The sequence below is a fragment of the Hippoglossus stenolepis genome, chromosome 10 (genome assembly GCF_022539355.2).
Source record: "Hippoglossus stenolepis isolate QCI-W04-F060 chromosome 10, HSTE1.2, whole genome shotgun sequence".
NCBI classification, from domain to species: domain Eukaryota; kingdom Metazoa; phylum Chordata; class Actinopteri; order Pleuronectiformes; family Pleuronectidae; genus Hippoglossus; species Hippoglossus stenolepis.
The window spans coordinates 20,399,826-20,420,323 of record NC_061492.1 but is presented as its reverse complement, the minus strand read 5'-3'; the positions used below and the strand labels follow the sequence as shown (position 1 = coordinate 20,420,323).

The 20,498-nt window shown below is 40.9% G+C and overlaps 2 protein-coding genes across 4 annotated transcripts in view; one reads left to right on the top strand and one right to left on the bottom strand.

The window, feature by feature from the left end:
• Positions 1 to 907: 907 nt before the first annotated feature.
• c10h2orf50 (chromosome 10 C2orf50 homolog) lies at positions 908 to 3,461 on the bottom strand. The gene is made up of 3 exons (XM_035168608.1): positions 3,097 to 3,461; positions 2,647 to 2,686; positions 908 to 1,979 (listed from the first exon to the last, which is right to left on the bottom strand). The coding sequence occupies exons 1-3, from the start codon at positions 3,321 to 3,323 to the stop codon at positions 1,782 to 1,784; spliced, it is 465 nt and encodes a 154-aa protein (XP_035024499.1). The 5' UTR covers positions 3,324 to 3,461; the 3' UTR covers positions 908 to 1,781.
• Positions 3,462 to 5,669: 2,208 nt separating this feature from the next.
• LOC118116765 (CAP-Gly domain-containing linker protein 4) overlaps positions 5,670 to 20,498 on the top strand; it is a 33,898-nt gene continuing 19,069 nt past the window's right edge. The window contains exons 1-6 of one of the 3 annotated variants that reach the window (XM_035168604.2): positions 5,670 to 5,780; positions 10,162 to 10,308; positions 11,761 to 11,900; positions 12,389 to 12,482; positions 12,723 to 12,884; positions 16,709 to 16,827. In XM_035168604.2, coding sequence (XP_035024495.1) covers positions 10,182 to 10,308; positions 11,761 to 11,900; positions 12,389 to 12,482; positions 12,723 to 12,884; positions 16,709 to 16,827 — 642 coding nt within the window. In that variant the 5' untranslated portion in view covers positions 5,670 to 5,780; positions 10,162 to 10,181. Of the gene's footprint in view, positions 5,781 to 5,814; positions 6,305 to 6,983; positions 7,566 to 10,161; positions 10,309 to 11,760; positions 11,901 to 12,388; positions 12,483 to 12,722; positions 12,885 to 16,708; positions 16,828 to 20,498 lie in introns of those variants that run through there. The other 2 variants (XM_035168605.2, XM_035168606.2) reach the window with 2 other exon arrangements.

The window sequence follows — 20,498 nt, the reverse complement described above, 5'->3', positions numbered from 1 at the left end:
GAGGCTGGAATGTCAGGGTGGGCCCAGTTGAGCTGGGAATGCGGGGGATTTGTGACCAACAGAAGTGAGGGAACGAGGAGTCAGAGGGCAGGCCTTCAGGAGGACAGAGCTGCAGGGTGACGCAAGCATTAGCTATGGCTGAGAAGGGTGGACTTCACCTGGTACAATAACTGATCACCATAAGAAAATAGCACAAGCGGATCTCCTGTATGAACGAGTAACCACCCTCGGCCAGGGGTGCGGTAAGGGAGTGGGGGTTAGGACGATTACAAGGACCCAGCACAGACAGGGGCCCTCAGAGAACACTATTATTGTTGTTATTATTAGTTAGTTAATGTAATTAAAGTAATATTTTTTATCTATTAACAAGTTATAAATGAAATATGCTTTTGGTTTGTTTCTCCATTTTTGGCAAAATGATCAGGATAGCCTTTATATTCCCCCCCTCTCTCTGTTCACTGCATGGCTCAGTCTTGCTTGCTTTCCAGCAGGTGCTACAAGCGGAAGGTGAACTGTCACACTCTGTTTGTCTGCTGTTCACACTGGCAGCGTGGGTCATAGGGCTCTGGGTGTTTTTCAGTCTCCACAATAAGTTTTGTGTCATCAATCATTCATCCAGCAGCACCCCTGCTCTCGGGTCTGATCACCCTTCGGTGGGTCTGCCTCAGGAGAGGGTGTCTTGTGAGTAAAAGGCCGAAACACCCAGAGACACTGAGGAACACAACACAACTGTAGATGTGTCCCAAACAGCCTGACATCATCTGGTGGCCAACCTGTTGCCCTTCATCAGAATGTGGGAGCTGTAACGCCCAGTCCCATACTAACCAATCTGCTGCACTCATTAAACCTGTTTTTTTAGAGCTTATATCCACTATTACCATGAATAAAATCCATCCAGTACAACCAGTTTACTTAACATAGCAAAATCTTTATTCCAATGAGATGTTGACTTTGATCATCTGAAGATCACTTTTTCTAATTCACCGGGCAACAACATTATCATTCAAATTTAGACAAAGGGGCAATGATTCACAACAACATTACATCAGCATGGTGTTTTTTCAGGCAGCTACAACAGTGCGAACACATGAGGTATGCTGCCTGACCTGTAAAGTACAGGTGGATGCACTACATTCTTTGAAAATCCCAAACATAAAATCAGTGAAGTTCCATGGAACAATGGCTTAGGTCCTGAAAAACACATAACTGCTGTTTTTATTACCAAAATAAAATATATTCCAACAGCATCAGTAAACAAATTATTCAAATGTTAAATTGATTTATGGCGCTGTTGTTAAACTATATGCTATGTTCTACAGCTCTACATCCACTTGCACCCTTTTAAGCTTTATGTTCTCTATTGTGTTCTTTGTTTTGCTTGTTTTCGGGGTCCCTGCCCTTTTGAGTAAACACAACAGAGAAATGTGGAGGCAATACAACCTTAAACTCATCCAAGTTTCATCAGGTCTCTTGTTGAATTATCAAGTATCTGGTTAAATAGTTGATGGAGCTCAGATGACACGAATCTGATCTGCCGACGTCTTCGCTTCTCATCTGTCTTTATTTGGTGAGTGAAAATCTTTAACACAATACATTACACAGTTTCTGTGCATAAACTAAAATATGACCAATGAATGATTGACTTATCTGGAAAATTAGCTGATGTAGGACAGCAAATATGGCTTCTAACAACATGTCTATACTGGCTAAGTCCTGGCTAAGATAAAACCTGATGTTCAGAGATCCTGATGTAAAGTGAACTGACTTGTCTCCAGAGCAGTCTAGCTGGGCAGCATCTCTGAATCCTGCTTGCTCTTGCGATAGCTCCCAGACCAGAGCAGCAGCCGGTCCAGTCTGACCAGTTCTCTCCCCAGTGGAGTGGACAGTTTGCTGCTGAACATCTGGGTGGTGGTGTTGGGGACGCGATCGGAGAAGAGCGAGACGTAGCTGGGTAAAGGCTCCTCTGACTTCAGCTGTCCCTGCAGAGACACAGGGGTCAAAGCTTTAGAAAGAATTCATCAGACAAATTAATCTTATTTACACGTGTTTACTCCAGGTGGGAGCATTGATTGATTTAGATTCAGCATGCAGCATCACCCTATCTGCAGATATTAAATATATTCACTTTGCTTCTCTAAAGACAATACAACACAGCATGGTATTTGTAAAAAGGATGTTCCTCTGTCAATACCTGGTTGGTAGCAATCTCTAATTTTTCATATGGAGAGGATCGGTTTCTCTAAGCTTTACAACCTTTGACATAACGTGGCAAACTTTTTGGTCTTATCTGTCGAGAAAGGACTAAAATGTATAAACAGTAGATGCTTCAAATATCATCACATCGATATGTGGGGATATGTATCGTACATATTGCAGATATTTAATCAGTTTGGTGCTGATTGGTGTACAGATTAAAACCCAATATGAGTACATCTTTGCTTGTTGGTGCTTCTTTTTTTTCTCTGTGCTTTTTGTACTGGTTGTTTATTTCCTGTGTAACATGAATGAATCAGAGACCAGAATAACAACATGAATTGTCAGATATATTTTTCTGTTTTCAGTCCATTTTTAATTTTTTAGTGTTGTTAATTTTAGCTTGAAATATCTCAACAACATTTGAGCAACACATGTTAACATTTTTCTTACCAGCTGATCATAGTTCCTGAGAAAGCTCCAGTTCTTCTCCCTGTGGACCACAATGTATTTGTTAGGATGAGTCAACTAATCTTTGGGCTGGTCATCAAGAGGAAAATATTCACATCAGTTGATGTCGATAGTTATTGGATAAATGTGATATTATTATTGTTTTTCATGAGTGAGGGTTGTGGTTTTAAACTCGTCTTTATGAGCAGAGAATGACAAACGGTTGATAAACAGCAAAACATTTTACACAACCAAGGTAGATCATTAAAACAGTAATGTATATACCTCCTCTCTGTGCCCGCACAAAGCTAAGACATGCAGTATATCAATATATTTTGAACTTTTGCATATTTATGTTATTTTATTGCCCAGTCCTATTTGAGATCTGCTTAAAACAAACTTGACTTTAGATTCTTACCAACAACACGTGTTAAAAACAGAGTCTGCACTGACCATTCCCTCAGGCCTCTCCTCTCACTCCACACCAGCTCCCTCCACAGCTGGTCCCGGGTCGCAGGATCTCTTCTGTCCGGACTCTGCTCCACACACACCGGGTCTCCTCCTTTGGCGCGCCGCGTCCTGTCCGCTGGAGGCTGCGTTACTGTCGGCCTGTCTCCGTTGGACCGCTCCGGTAAGCGGTATCCTGCAGAGGAGGCACGTCTCACGTTGTTCAGGTCCATGGTCGATAACTAAATGCCTCTGATCGATAAGTCAGATAGACTAAGAGTTAGTTATTGCGCATAAAGGAGTTAAAGCAAACCGGGGTTTTCATGCGTCAGTGATCAGAGACACAATCACTGCAGGAGTTTTGTTGCACGTTTCCATGGAGACGGTGTTCGAACCATAGACACTTTCACAATAAAACAGACCAGACAGGTTACATTTGAAACCTGCATTATACATACATCCATTTAGTTATTTATTTATACGAAGGTTTACACAATAATTTCTGTATTCATTTATTTATACATGCCAACATTTATTTATAATGGATGTATTTATAAATGTATTCATAAGTGTATACATACATTTCTATAATTTTGTATTTATCTCTACATTCATGTATAAAATCAGTAGGGCAATAATCAGCAGCGATTACCAGCTGTAGGAACTCACAAGATATAGTGCATAAGTGCACAGTGAAAAAATAGATCTTCAAAGTGAGTGTCCTGCAGCACCACACTCTTCAGCAGGCGGACTTCTCTGGGATAAGTAGCTACTCTTCAGGAAATTGTTTGTTCTTCTCTTCATACATTTCATGATAAGTGGGAAAATGAAAAAAGGCAGGGAGGCATTTTGTAGTCTGACCTTCTAGGTTTATAATGGTGGTTGAACACACCCAGTGATTTCTGATGCAGCACACACCACCTTTTTTCAGTTGCCTCTCCTCCTGCTGACATATTTCCAAACCAGACAGTTATTGCAAAGGAAAGGATGCTCTCCACTGCTGCAGGGGAAAGTGCATCAAGCCTTAGCTGGAAACACCACATTTTTTCAACTGTCTCAAATAAAAAGTCTGTGGTGTGCTTTCTTTCAGAACAGTGGTGTTGTAGCAACTGATTTTTGATCTTAAGCCCAGGTAAAGGCAAAATCAAGACAATTTCAAAATCTAATACATCTTTTGTATCTGCACTTCACATTTAAGTAAAACAAAATTCAAATGAATCAACCTGCCACCAGTGCTATCATTGAACTGTTGGTTACATATTGTGTTTATTTTTGGTCTCATGTCCAGAGTTCTCAGTCATCATTGCATAACTTGAGAAGACTTTTCATCAGCATCATCATATCCATTGCTCTGTTGACTGTTGACATATAGGCACTTCTGCCCAGGATAGCCAGAAAAGCAGTGACAGGTGCTGAAGGAAAGAATGAATATGCTCTGACTGCTTGCACCAGTGAGATTAATGTCAACCAGAGAGGACGCGACAGAGGCCGCCACATGTGCTGCAGGCTCTTCAGGTTGAATGAACACCGGTATCTATCAGTGGTGCTGCTCTCCCTGAATGTGGCCTCTCAGAATGGTCATCCATGGGAAGTGGATCCCATATGTCCCCACTCTGCCCCTGGGATATTACCATCTGCTGGATGGAGAGACTATGGCGGTTGTTGGGCTTAAATATATCTGCATCCACAGTCTAAATCTGTGAATTCCAAGAATAATAAAACAAAATGTACCCATAAAAAAAACAACCATATATAGTTTTATACAAATGATGTGCATATATATTACCTGTAAACAAATGCTTAAAGGTTCAGTGTGTAGAATTTAGTGGTGAAGTTTCATGTTGCAGCTGAACACCCCTCACCTCACCCTCCCCTTCCAAACATGAAAGAGAACCTGTGGTAGCCTTCAGTTGTCATAAAAACTCAAAAGGTGTTTAGTTTGTCCAGTTTGTAGAGAGGCCGCCATGTTTTATATTTTATATTTTTTAATATTAAGTATTTAAATATAAAGGGTAAAGAGAACAACAATTACCACAAATTAGATCAAACACACTCATGAAAACATCACTAGGATTATCTTATATTCAACTTCTGCCAATAGATCCCTTTTACCTACATCTTACACACTGAGCCTTTAACATATTTAAAATAACATCTAATCTGGAAATGCTATTTAACATAGGATATACTTTATTAATGCTGAAGGAAATTCTTGTGCCAGCCTGATTCAAGATTACAGAAACACAATATACAAGAGTACAGAGAATAACACAATAGATTACTAGATGTAAAAAAAATATAAGTTGTTTGATAAGTGAAAATGAAAATATGAAGTGTGTGTGGGGTAAATGCAGAACCAGTGCCTAATAAATCACAATAGAAAATGAAATAAAATAGGTCACACAAGACAGTGAGTAATTCAGTAAGTACTCTTTGCATGATAACTATACCAAGCTATTCAAACTGTCTCTATTTTATCCATAGACTGTTTTACCTGACACACGATTAGAATTGCATCACACTTATTGTGAAGACAGGAAGTGCACAGCCAAGGCCGTTATTCTGAAGCCTGAATGCTGAAGCCGGATGTAGAATTGTCACACAAGTTAAACACAGCTGACGGAAATTAATTCCTGTGGATCCCCGGGCATTTTCCTCATGAGCGAATTGAGACGAGCAGCAAGGTCAAGGTAACATGGAGGGTTTCTGCGTCACTGTGCTAAAGACCGAGCGTCACAATGTTTGATTCATCCCTCTCTCCTGTCGCTACGTGTGGTTTGAAGCAGTTTTGGGGGTTCGGGCTAATATTTGTGCTGGTTATCATTCACATCGCAGCTAATGTGAGGAGGCGCTTCAGCATCTCACCGGATAAGTTTATCCACAATTTACGAGCATCAAACCTCATGGCTGCTAACTCATTAACAGCAGGCGTCAGTAGAAACACACGTGTGGTCTGTGTGTCTGTGTCTGTGTGTGTGTGTGTGTGTGTATACCAGAGGCTTTTAAACATGCTAACAGTTCCCTGTCAGCTCCCTGGGCTGAGTTGTGTTAACAGCGGAAGTTAACCAGGAATCATTGAAATCCGGGATGCGACCTGTGGTGAGACCTGTGGCGAGAGAGCATCACAGGGCTCCAGACGTGTGAGATGAGGGAGTGGTCTTCCCCCTCAGCTAGCTAAATGCTACAGCAGACGTCCAGGCTAAACCTTCAGAAAGTGAGCATCAACCAGCCCAGTGTGAGGATGATATATCCATCAACACTGTGTCTGCTGCTGCACTGTGTACAGATCTGTTTATATTCATGAGGCTATTTGTGAAAAACCTGTCTGAGTTGATGCCTGTAAATGAGTGGAATGCACACAGGTGTTCTAAGTTAGTCAGACGAATGAAGGAGACCTGTGTTGAGGGTGAGTGCATGTACAAATGATCATCTACTAAGGCTAACACACCCTTTTCGCAGCAGACAGTTTGGCATGAAATATAAGGTTAACATAGGTGTCATCCATTAAAGGGATAGTTCACCCAAAAATGCAAATTCACTCATTATCTACTCACCACTATGCCGAAGGAGGGGGGGTGAAGTGTCTGAGCCACAAAACCCTTCTGGAGTTTCAGGGGTAAGCAGCGTTGTAGCCAAATGTGGCCCCCAAGCTGAGAGGGGGACCCTGAAATCGGCTGATCCACAGCATCAACAATTTTGTGAGAACCCCCTTAAATTCTATGATCGGCTATGTACTGGAGACTGCAATGACAGGGTAGTCGGAAACCCCCTGATGAAGCCCCCATGCAACTTGCTTTCTGCCCAAATCCTCGTAATTTGAGGTTTTGTTGAAGATTAGAATATCTATCATGAATCATGTTTTCTTCTATTTTATTAGTGAGCTAGTCTGTATTATAGTACGTAGTCTTATGCTTGACCTTTATCTTTTGTGGTCAATCACTTTTCATGTTTAAACTTTATTTCTGTGCCATTGGGGACTAGCAAAGTAGGAAGTTCATTGTACGGTGCAAAACCTGTTTTTATTGTGCAATGACAATGAACAAACCTGGTTGCTGAAATGAATGTTGAGTTCACAGACAGTCCAAGTAGTCCAACTGGCTGCTTTGCTCCAAGCAGTGGATCCCAAAATGTTCATGGAGGTCAGATTGAAATATGTCGTGGTATTGTCTCTGCATTAGCGGTGAGGATGGGAGCAGGATGATGTCATTGGTCAGACAAACAAAAGGCTTATTGCTAAACTAGGGCATTGTCCCATGTCACATCGCAAAGTCCTAATCTCTGGATAGCCAGTCACTGACCTCAGAGAAGCACAGGGAGCTTATCGTCGCACTTTTCTCAGCAGGGTAAACAGCATAGAGGCTGCTGCTGCAATGATAAATTAGTCTCTGTTTAGGTATTTCAGGTATTAGATGTAACGTAGATTATCTAGTCAGAGCTTGTTTTTTGTCTGATATCCTGCAGCTGTCTTCCGTTCAGTAAGCGTAACTGGAAAGAGTTTTGTATATTTAATGCTGTATGATGTTGATGAATGCTTTCCACGTGAGACTCATTTTACACCATAGTTATGATATCTGCTTTTAGTGCTTGTTTAGCCTTGCAGACATTTTGAATTAATGTGTAAAACCTGAATTGTGGGAGAAATTCGTCTTTGCATAGTTTGTATTGGCTTATTTGGAATTGATGAGAAGGTCTACTGTTATTATGTAAAACTCAGGTTTACATTGCACTTCTACTTAGAAATAGATAATAAAGTCTCACTCTTGTCCCAAAGCCCATCAAACTGAACTTGGACCCCAACAAAAACAGCATAAGATTAATGTTTTGTTTGAACTTCAAAGAAGCATACAGCCAGATAATCAGATATGGAGTTAGAATTACAACAAGCCCTTTTCTCTGGAGACATTTGAACATGTCGCAGCAGTAAAAAGCAGAGGCATGATGCTGGCTCACTGTTGCACTGTCATGGTTTGCCGGGACACTTGTATAGAGCCTCTCATGCTGCAGCTAGCAGGGAATTGCTGACTTCAGTCAAAATCAGACAAAAACAACGAACCTCTTTTCCGTGACCTCAATGAAAAATGCAGTTATGGAGAGATGTGAAGGAGAATTCATGGGGGCTTAGGACAACAAGATAATTTGACTATGGTTTCTCTAACCATTGTGGCGGCATGATCTCCTTTCCTTTCGTAAAAGGATGACCCCCTGTATCCTATGTAAAGTAACATAAGAAAGGAGCACCTTTCCTTAGCATTTAGAGAATTCTATCAGCGCTTACTATTGCTTCCACTAAAATACCTCCAGATCTTCTTACTTAGTTAGAAACTTTCTGAGCTGAAAAGAGTAGGCCACCACAGCCAGTATCTCTTATTGGTGCTTCAGCAGGTTGAATGCCTAATGGACAATGGCCTTTAAAGTGAAGCACACTTGCCAAAGTCACAACCACCACTTTGATGCACTTTAATGCGGTGTGTGTTTGCACTGTCACCCCATAGCCACATTCTCTGCAGTGTGGGTCTTAATGGTTGACTAGTCAGAAGAGGTGGTGGGGGGGGCAGGGCAGTCATGCACCTGGGGGGGGCAGGGCAGTCATGCACCTGGCAGGAAAGTGAGAGTGACATTTCAGCTGGGGAGAGTCAGAAGTGACAACACTGTCCCTTGAAAGTGTACAGGCTGTAAATAGTTTCTGACCTGGGAGTCAAGGATCAACGCATTATTTTATTTTTTTCCACCCCTGGTGGAAGAAGACCTGCCACTTCTCTGCCTCTGATGGGCTTACACCGATATTCTCACCTGACCCCATCAAATCGTCAATCTTCATGTCTAAACCTACTCCAGTAAAAGACAGGTTAGTAGCAGGTCTGCTTCCATCTAGGGTGGGAAAAAATCAAGTAGGATCAACAGGGTCTAACAAGAGACAGGGGGGTGTTGTTGGAGGTTGAGGAGGGGATGTTCTTTGTGCTTAGAAGTTGATGTGTGAAGCAGCTTGAGTGGAGCCATGTCTGTGTCTGTAGACTTTAACTTAGCGGATCTGTGAGGCTCTCATGGAGATCATCAAGAAAGACAATGAAGAAGAGGATGACCGTGTTGGTTGGGAAGACGTTATGTTCAGTATTGCATTTTCAGGCTTGGGTGTGTAAGCAGTTTCTTTCATAGGCTATCTTTGGGGACAAATCTCTGACTAAATATCAGTCATCTGGGGCCTTTTTGTCCAACTGGGGACAAAAGCTGTTTCCCCTATTTGTGAAAATGCTGTTGTGTGGGTCAGTGCTTAGGGTAAGTCTCAGTGTTCTGCTTCCTGTTTTTCTTTTACCATGTCAGTTTTTCCAGAAGTTAAACAAATGTTCACCATAATCCTATCTTTTCTTTTAAGATCTTCAGTAGGAAAACTAAAGACTCACTTAAGCTTTGTTTTATGGCCGTTGTATTTTTTACTACTTCAGTAAGTCTGTAATCCTTAGGCCTGTATATCAGATTATCTTGTTGGTTTGACAGCTTAGATGTCTTTAGTATTTAGTTCTGTACTGTACTGCACACGGCCCCAGTGTGCACCCTCCTTTTTGCTGAATTGCTCAAGACGTCAAAATACTACAGCACATAAAATTTAGTAATGCAACTCTGAATGTTGATTCTGCAAAGGAGTTGCAATTTTCAATATTAAATTTATCCTGCAGAATCAACATCTGCGATACTCTAACATCAAATCATGAAAAGGTGAAATCACTGTACTTGTAAGAGAACAAGATTGTCTGTGTCACTCTGTTTCACTTCACGTCTTTGATTAAATAAATGAACAGCGAATAAGAATACTCTTATGTAAACAATATTAAGGATATGTGTTGTGATATTTAACTTAATGAATACATTTTATTTAAGTCACTTTGAGGTTTAATCCGATGCAGTTTTCTGAGTAGCATACATAACCATCTTTAAGTACTCAGGAGCTCACTGTTTCAGCAGGGTGGTGTCAGGTCACCTAAAAACGTCTCCTCACAAAAGAAGTGGCGTTCTCATTGTTTCATTGAAATTAGACCCACTTGTATGCTCAGAATAGGATTTCTAATATCGTTGCAGCCACCGGCCCTGAGGGGGAGATGACAAAGGAGGATGTTTCAGAGCCTGTGGATGGAGAGACCGTCCTGGGCTGCAACGCCAGACTGTCTTCCCATCAGCGGCCGGTTATCCACCTGGTGGCCTCCGCACCCATGCCCAGTGACTATGGTGAGGACTCACACACTCACACACTCACTCACTCACTCACTCACTCATTTTGTGCTTACACCCAGGGAGGTGTGTGACATTTCAGGCTAATAAATACACTTGATGCAGAATTGCTCTCGCATGATTTGACTGGCATTTGAAAAATGTTTCCAAAGCATTTTTTCACATGTAGTTGAAATAACCAACAGCTGATGACGAATTGAACACTTCATCTGTGAGTTCTGATTGTTGATCAATCGATTAGTGCAGCATTAGGTGACTAATCAATATTCAAGCACTAGTATTCGACTCTGAAATAATGATGATCCTGAGAGGAACCCACACTCGGTTGTAGGTTATAGGCCAAGCTTATTTGTTTTCAACCACGGTCTCTAATGCTTCTTTTGCTTTATCAATCAATCAATCAATCAATCAAATTTTATTTGTATAGCCCATATTCACAAATCACAATTTGTCTCATAGGGCTTTAACATGGTGTGACATCCTCTGCCCTTAACCTCAACAAGAGTAAGGAAAAACTACTTAAAACCCTTTTAACAGGGTAAAAGAAACCTCAGAGAGAGCCACATGTGGGATCCTCTCCAGGACGGACAGAAGTGCAATGGATGTCAAGTGTAAAGGAGAACATCAAGATAAAGGTTTTAGCAGCATTGATTAGGAAACATTTTGAAGTATAACTGAAGGTCAGTGATTTGGTGGATTAATGTCATTAATGGTCAAGTGTCTGAGGAGAAATACTATGTATCGAGCAGTCCTGCTGCAATCATAGTCCATGGTCAGCAGCCAGCAAGATCATGATCCACCATCAAGATCGGATGCCACTATAGTCCACAGTTATTGTCCACTCGCCATTAGGATCCATCATCAGCTGCCACCTCGGTCGTGGTCCACTACCAGTATCTGATGCCAACACGATAAAGGATCTGCCTTTGTTATCACGATCAGCCAGCACGATGCAGAATCCGCCATACTGGATCCACCATTACGACCTCTGATACGTGATCCACAGATCCTAATCCATGATGTGGCCACAGCCGGCCCTGGGTCTGTGGACAATAAGGCAAAGGACTCCGGGAAGAAGTCAAGTCAGTAACATGTATTGATGGGATATGAATTACTTTGATGTGATAAAGATTGAGAAGAGGAAGGAGAAGCTGGAAAGAGAAGCTCCGTGTGTCATGTGTCCCCCGACCTTCTAAACCTATAGCAGCCTCACAGAGCAGGTCTAGGACAAGCCTGGACCAGCTCTAACTATAAGCTTTATCAAAAAGGAAGCTTTATCCACTGTCACATCGGATTTCATTAGCCTCTGCAAGCCCAGCAAGGAAATTTCCCAATATCAGTAATGTGACTGAACAGATTGAACTGTCTGCTGCAGAAAGTTAATGTATGTCTGTGCAGCAGGGTTTTATACACGCTGTCTGTTGTTTTTCTCCCTCCTACCACCTCCAGAGTTCTCCTTCTTTGACCCCAGTGAGCTGCAGTGCAGGGAGGTTCTTCTGGATCCCAGCACCACAATACCAGAGCTGTTCGCTGTCCTCAGGCAGTGGGTGCCCCAGGTTCAGAAGAATATTGACCTCATTGGCAATGAGGTGATTCTTATTTTTATTTTACACATACTGGTGAATTACATCTCTATCTGTACTGTGATGCTTTTAAAAAGCCAATTGAGTCATTTACAATTCAGTTTAAAAATAAAATAGGAAATGATTATTTAATTTGTTTTCACAGCCATTCTATATCTAAAAACACAAAAATAGTTTTGAGCAAAAAGAAAAAAGAAATAAATGTTATGGTTTTTTGTGGAAGCTCTACCAACTGTTCCCAAACCACCTCCCCCCAGCAGGAGTATCTGCAATGCAGTTCTGTTTTGCAGGAAGCACTTGTCCAAAACTTCTTACGTAATAACTTCTACCTTAAGAAACAAATGCCTTGTTTCAATGTTGGTTAATGTAACAATTGTGCTCCAGATTTAAAGATGATTAGAGTTATGAGAGGTGCTGCTCACTTCATTCATCAGATCAGTGTCCATGAGATAAGAGGATAACATGATGACACTGTATATCTTGTGTTTGCTCAGATCTTAAAGAGAGGCTGTGGTGTGAATGATCGAGACGGACTGACAGATATGAGCCTTCTGCACTACTGCTGCAAGGCTGGGGCCCCGGGCATCGGTTAGTATTGACATGAGTGCTGAATAGATACAGTCAGGTACACTGTGAAGTGTGCACACATTGTTGTGTGTTAGTTTTCTCTCACCGACCTCACAACTGAACATAATCCTTTATGACTCAGTAAGCACTGTTATCAGACTTACTTGTTAAACCACAGTCTCTAGAGCTCAAATACTGTCTTTTTACACCATCCCTCTTTTCCCCAAACACACATAATTGCATCCCTCCTCTGTTCGCCAGGTGATGCAGACACAGCAGCCAGCTTTGCCCGCCAGCTCCTCGGCCTGGGCGCTGATCCTAACCTTCGCTCACGTTGGACTAACATGAGGGCCCTGCACTACGCTGCTTACTTCGATGTTCCCCAGCTTATCCGGGTCGTGTTGCAGGCCTCCCAGCTTGGAGGTGAGAGACGGGGGGAAGGTCAACCCATCAGTCAGTATAGGGCAGACATTTTTGTTTTCAAAACCAACTGCTCAAAGGATTAAGGGCATTAGGAATTTATCTTTTTCCTGTAGTGAACTTATTGTGTTGTAAGTTTATAAGTTGAACTCACAGCAGCTACATTTAACCCCTGCAGTGCAGCCTGGCTTTATGTTGCTTATCATATTCAGTTTTTGATGTGGTTTTTCTCAATTATCCTTTCCATGTTTTTTTTAACATGGTAGAGGGCTCTGGGTTCTTATTCTGCAGTGTGGATAGATGCACAGTGGCGGGAGTAGTTAAATTATAGGCTCAAATTGGGGTTAAAAAGATTCGGAGCTTGTAATGTTCACAAATAATTCTAAAATGTGTAGTAGTAAATCAGCCTTTGTAAACCTGTGATATACTGATTGGACAATGCTGATCCAATCACAAAGCAGAGTCAAACCAGAGGGCAGGGGGTTCTGTTGTGTATGTGTCCGGGTGCCACTTGGTATGAATGCAAACTTATTTTGAAAATGTATTACACATCTCATGACCTGGTCTATTTTCGGAAAGTGAAAATAATCTCCTTTCCTAACCACTATTCCTTTACCCGATGGAAAACACCACAAGGTCAAGGATAGATGTGAAGGAGATTTGTGTGTAACTTCAGGGTCACACATGGTGTGGGCACACAGAGCATTTTACACCCAGTCTTCTCCTTTGTGTCTGTACACACATGTTCAAGAAACCACTTTTGTACAATTGATACAAAGACTCACTATGGAATTAACACCATAAGATCAAATGTTTTTGAACTTGAGCCGATACTTTCTGCAGATTTATAACTTTAGTCTCATTTCACACCTGTATTGAGCCCAGTTTATAAAAGTCACTAGTCAGCAGATGAAGCCTTGTCGATGGTGCTCAGATTCAGAACAGCCACCCTTCTTAAGTGTAATATTTGACCATATTATCAACAGTAGAGGTGCAGTGAAATGTTCATGCGGGTGCGAGTCTCTTATTTGGAGAAAATAATTCCTTCGGGTGGGTGATGGGCGGATGAGTCAAGCATGCGTGTGGATTCGAATGTAGTCAGAGCCGATCCCCACATCTCTAGTGTGGATGCTTCCTATCCTTATACACAAGTGTGGGCAAAGTACTGCACAGGATACAAAGCTTTTCAGGTGTATTTGTTAAAGCACAGCCCTGATGTTTAACATCAAGCCAGTTTCCCATATTCTGATATATATTTTGATGATATATTTTGGGGGGTCAGGTACATTTTTGTTACAGATTATATTTTAGATGTGACGCAATGAGTTTACATTTAAGGCAGTTTAATTTAAATAGTATACACAGTTCTAATTAACAGTACCATTTACAGTATAAGTGTAAATAATGATTTCAGAACTATATATTTTAACACAATTTTCCACATTGTATATCAGAATCCTGCATTTATATAACAATGTAACAAACACATATCCTGACACAGGTCATTTCCTATTTAGATAATGATACCACCATATAGCAGCACATTTTCCATAAACTTAATACATATTTTACCATGTACATTTGCAGATGTTGCAATGGCAGCCTTTATCTCATCCACCTTTGTAATTCTTGTGATCCCTAATGGTGTGCCTCTCAACAAGTCTGTCTTTTTCTTATTCTTGCATCAGTTGTTGTCTGGGCTAGTCTGCAGCATAATGTACTCAGTACAGTTCTGGTCTGTGTCAGCCTTTTCCTACCCCAAACAAGTCCCTGCAACAGAAGTAGTTTTATCTCTAAGTTACACTGTCCTAATTTTGTATTGGCTGGTCAAAGTCATTGGGTTCAGTGTGTTCTGTGTTACGTTCACTCTGGATCAGGAGGAAACACCCCAGCTGGGCCCCAGAATGTGAGGGACACACACTCAGGTCTGATCAGCCTGTGGTGGGTCTGTCTTATCAGAGGGTATCTTGTGATTAAAAAGGCCGAAACACCCGATGATGCCAAGGTACGCAACTGATCATATATCCCTGACATCCAGTGGTGGTTGTTAACATCTGCTGGTGATCCATGATATCTGCTTGTGGTTGGTAACTTAACATCAAGCTAGTGGAGAAGACCCTCCAACATACAAGGGATACTCACCATCCTCTGTTACAAAACCATGTTTATAAAAATTAGACAACTGAAACTCATTCACCATTAATTCTGTGTCGGGATCTTGATGCCTGTCCCTGGCCCTGTTTGCATACTGTGTTTTTGGTTGTCTAACTTTTCCCTGATCTTCATCAAATGCAAAATTATGAAAAAAAAGTGGTGGACCTGTTGCTGCACTTTATAAGCCTTCTTCTTCTCAATTTTAGCATCAGACTAGAATGCTTTTACTTATTATTCTGCCATCATCAGTCCCGGAAGAATCACATCTCCAGTAACTATGACATGTAGGATACCTATACGGTTCTGTAGAAAAGCAAGTAAAGTCAGAATTTTGGCATCCACTTGGTACTGAAGTATCATTTCTCTTGACATCGTTAATGTGCAGCAGGGCCACTAGGACTGTGCTATAAATTCAGGATATAAATAAGTTGTGAATGAATATTGTAAACTTATATTGTGGACCACCTTGATAACATCTGCCAGAGGCTGGGGCAGTGACTTATCAGTGGACCTGGGGCCTGTTTCTAGATGCTAAGTAGTAAATACTACACATTAATGAAGTGTTACATGAGTAGTCATAGGTCCGACCTTGCCCATCTTTGAGTTCAGCCTTCATGCTGACCTCAACTTGACACCCGTCTTTGTGTCTGTATCTTACACACTGATGCTGTTGTGTTGACAAAATCTGTCCCCAAACATATAAACACGCACCAAAGTTCTCCTTACATCAGTCCATGTTCCAGTTTGGAGGGCCGGTCCAGGTTTTAAAATTTGAGATAACTCTGCAAACTACATAAAACCGACTCTTGAATGAGCCTGTTTTATTGTCTCAACGTCTTTCCTGTTAATTTTGCAAAGTCTCTCGTTTTCTGTTTTGTTCATTATGTACCTTTTAAGATTTTGCTCTTTGACAAGCCAAGTAATTCTGGTGGTGCTTAAGCTTCCAAGTAGCTATGATCAAGTCTGTTCCCAGCAATCTGTTCAAACACAAAGTGTAATGGAGGTAGTGATGCATGCACCTGGTAATGTAGCAATACAAAGAGTCAGGTCTGTTCTCTGCAGGAGCAGCGATCCCACTTTTCTGGTAACAGAGTATAAGTAATGGTCTGTAATGGTTAAGCCCTGTTCAGACCTTGTATTAGCATGTGTCTCAGGTGATCCTATCACAAGTGGACAGCTCTCTGTACGGGTGTGCTTTTTACACTTGTTGCCACATTGTTCTATTTGGGACCACTATAACATGATTAACACTGACCACCACATAGGATAACTTTTTTATTCAAATTGCTTTAACTTATTTAATTATAGAGCTGATTCTCTTAGCCCCTCCTGGCTTCACTCTCTCTCTCCCTGTCACCCAAATGGACAACTGACTCATGTGTACAGGCAGACTGGCTGAAAACAACATCATGTGCTCTGCAAACATCAATGACATGCATGCTTATTTGCATAGAGAGCAGGGAAATGAGAGGCCAGTGGAGAAATATGTGGGGAGGCATTCTAATGCTAGATATGGAGCGACAAACTTGTGCTTCTCTGTCCACTTGTGATCGTATCTCTGGAGAAGGATGTTATTACCAGGTCTGAACAGGGCCTCAGAGGTAGTTGTAAAAGAATAATAGAAGACAACATCTCTAAATGTATGATGCCAGTCTCTCCTCACTTTTTTGTAGAGGTAGATGCCACCTGCAGTGACTTTGATTTTGGCACCGCCCTGCACATTGCTGCATCCAACCTGTGCACATCAGCTGTCAAATGTCTCCTGGAGCTCGGAGCCAACCCGGCTTTCAGAGTAAGTGGCATTGTTCTCCTACATACAGTCACACATCAGCAGGCGTAGTCATTCTCATGTGATGTTGACAAATGTAATCCTTTTACTAAACAAGCCACAAAAAGTTTAATTGCATGCTCTCACACATTTGAAGACCACAGTTGGTGCAATTGACAGATATACAGACAGTCCTAAATATTTTTTCCCATCGTCATAACAATCTCTTCTGAGGCTTCACGAGATGAGAACCTTTCTGCTGAAATTTCCTCACATTACTCGCCTGCAGTGCTGCTGGCTCATTTCACTTGGTTGAAAGGTTCTGCTATATTTGCCACACATGAGCGGGCTCTTAAAAAAGACAGTATAGCAAAAAATCGGAGATGACACACCATCCCGCCTGACGACCTTTCTCAAATCTAAAAATGATATATTTTTCTTCAGCTGCATTTCAGTTCAGTAAAATATATGCAGGTTCATTTATCACTATTTCTACTTTATCATAACAAAGTACTGCAGTAAAATCTAAGGCTGCTATTTTTTAAATGATTGATTATTCTCATTCAGTTATAAATTTAATTGTTTAGATTATAATATTAACAGTTAGAAAAACTCAATTTCCTCAAGAACAAGTAGCCGTCATTAAATTACTTGAAATTACCAAATTTGTGATGATATAAATTTCAAACAGCAAATCAACAGTAAACTGCAAACAGTGAATGGTTTTGTTAAATCAATAACTTGCTTTGAGTAATCATTTCAGCATTCTGATCTCACATTTTTATAATGCAGTCAAATACAACACCACCACAACATGATGAAAAATCATGTTATTGAATATGCGTCTTTCTTACCCCTTCTAAACTAAACATTTTAAACTTCACAAAAGTTGTTTGTTTCACAGCTTTTGTATTGGAATTCATCTGTAGGAGTTGTTGATACTACTTCCGCCCCCTGTGTTTTCTCACAGAGGTCATCAGTCAGAACTTCATTGAAAATAGAAAATTCACTCCCACAAATTTCCCACCGTCTCCTAAATCCATTATTTAGTGCTTTACAGAAATACAGCAATTTGATGGGGATGAAGTCCTAATGCAGGGATAAAAACATAATACTGCAATCTTTCAATTGCTCTCTCAGGCCTCATTTTTATTTTATTTCAGATATGCAGTGTTTTGGGCCTGCACATAACCTGGCCTGTGGCATTTTCTGACTCTGCTGGTAAATAACATCAACAATGGCAGTTGGTTGAATACAGATTTTCCAAACATGTTTTGAATACACTGCATGTACCATTTGAGTATTTCTCAATCCTCGGCCTCGTCTCTGCCTCTCAGTTTGAAGCCTTTTTTGGGAGGTTTGCTAAAAGCACTGATCTATTATCTACTACAATGTATTGTTGATTGCATTTAACAGTTTTTTTTCATTTTTCATTAATGCTGTAAAAAGAAATGGTGCTTCCACTGGAGGTCACCAAAGCACTGCGCACCATAATCTAATAATTCCCTCTCTCACAGTTGCGTACAGTGGCTCTTTATTTTTCATTACCTAAATTAAAGGGCTTGGAGAGCGTGTAATCATTCTGTTGATATGAAGAAGCTTGAATTTTTTAACCCTATATTTAGATATTTTCTGGGATAGAGATAATGGTTGTTCCTTAGTTTGCCAATCGGAAATAATCTCCCTTTGAGCCGAGATTATTTTCTGTCTGCTTTATTATTTAAGGTTGATCAAGTCTATGCTAATGTCAACTAGCTCCAGAGATGCTGTGTGTTGCATCTGCTTTTACAACTTCTGCTGTTGCTGATGTTTTTCCTCTCAGTAATCCTCTTTTAGATGAGGTGAACAAAGTGTATGAAGCTCATAACATTGAGTTTACTTCAAGGCAGTTCACTTCAAAAAGCACAGAACTTAGTTTGTTGTCTGTAACATGTTTCTGGAGAGTGATTTGCCTTGAAGTGAAAAATAGCGCATATTGCATCACTGTTGGCCACCTTTGTCAAAAGTATATACACACGTACTACTTGTATACATTACTGAGTTTTGATGTGCTCAACTGGGTCATTTGCAATAAAGAATTGCGATGGTGGCCGGCAGTGGAATAGACATTATGATACCAGAGTCAACAAATTAATTTTAACATCACAGCAAACCTTGGATATGAGCAGTGGAAAGTGTAAAGAGGACTGAAAAATAAAAGTGACCTTTCATGCCTCCCTGACCACGTATCTTACTGATTTAATAGCTGTGACAATGTCATACTTTCCAACAGTCGCAGGTTGCTGACTCGATTGTTCCAGTTTCAGATTGGTACAGAATGTGCAGGAATGTGAAAACATCCCTGGGACATTTAACTGGTGGTTATACACTAAGGTGGCAGTTTATTAGGAACACCTAAGCTCAAATTAATGCAGTCTAATACAGCAGCGCTACAATAAATTCTGCCTCCATGACGGCTTCATAATGTTCAGTTTGTGTTGAAACTATTTGAGAGGTGTTTTGGTCATTTTGGAGCCTGCAGTTTGAAGTGCTGTTGAATTGTGTTTAACACTGGGCTTTATTTTAACCACGAAATGGCAACGACTGAGGTTGAATATAAATCTGCGCGTGGTGATAAATGAATTCCCTCTCACCCAGTCACATCGCTGCTATCATTGCTTTTGAACAGCAGAGCCACTCACAGTGACGCATGTCAGCTGCTCCACAAATAAAGACCGTTTCAGGAAATCACATTGTTGTCTGGATGCTGCAGATCAGCATGACCTGAAGACACAGCACCTAGAATCTGCAGCCAGAGGCAGGGGCTGTGGGTTTTTCTTTTCACTTGTGCAGTGAGGATAAAAATAAATAATGAGAAATGTTGATAAGGCCATTTATGACTCCATAAATCTGTTGCTGTTTCACTTTTATTCCAACTCTGTCATGTCATAAATTCTTATATGATATAGTAAAATGTGACACCAGCATTCACACTGCAATGCATTCCAGTAATAAAACCTGACATGCTACCTTTGCTTAAAAGAAAATTGGAAAAGAGGTTGTAACATACAGGATTGATGAGCTGCTGTAACCTGGCATCTCCCACTTAAACAAAACAATACAGAGTCGTAATGAACCGGTCTGATGCCTGAAGTATTCTTCTTCTTCTTCTTCTTCTTCTTCTTTGTGGCCTTGTGTCATTTGTGTGGGATTTAATAAAGGTAAAGGTGATTATCTCCTATAATGACACTACTCTCCACACTTCCTTCATAAGGTTGCAGGGATTTAATGAACTGAACTGTAGACAACAGATACAATCACTCAGGCTCATCTAGAGATAAACGCAGACTGATAAACAATTTACAGACCATCCTGCCTTAACTGTGGAATGTTCTATTTCCATTGATAGTTGGTTGCGCTTGTTGATAAAAACCGTGGCAGCAGAGAGGTTCTGAGATGTCTATTCTCAGCACAAGGTCCAAGACACCATGAGCTCATCATGTGCCCCTTCATTCGAATAAACCTCTCACCTTTTTGTCCCTTTGTACACATTCGCTTGACACTAATACTACACCGATGCATAAAACCAGTTTCAACTGTCGGACGGCTGTTTGTCCGAGTCATCTTACTGCCATGAAAACAGCATCTAAAAAGACTGCTCATCAGAGCAAATACGATTCATTCAGGCTACTGTTGGCTGACATATTTAAGATACA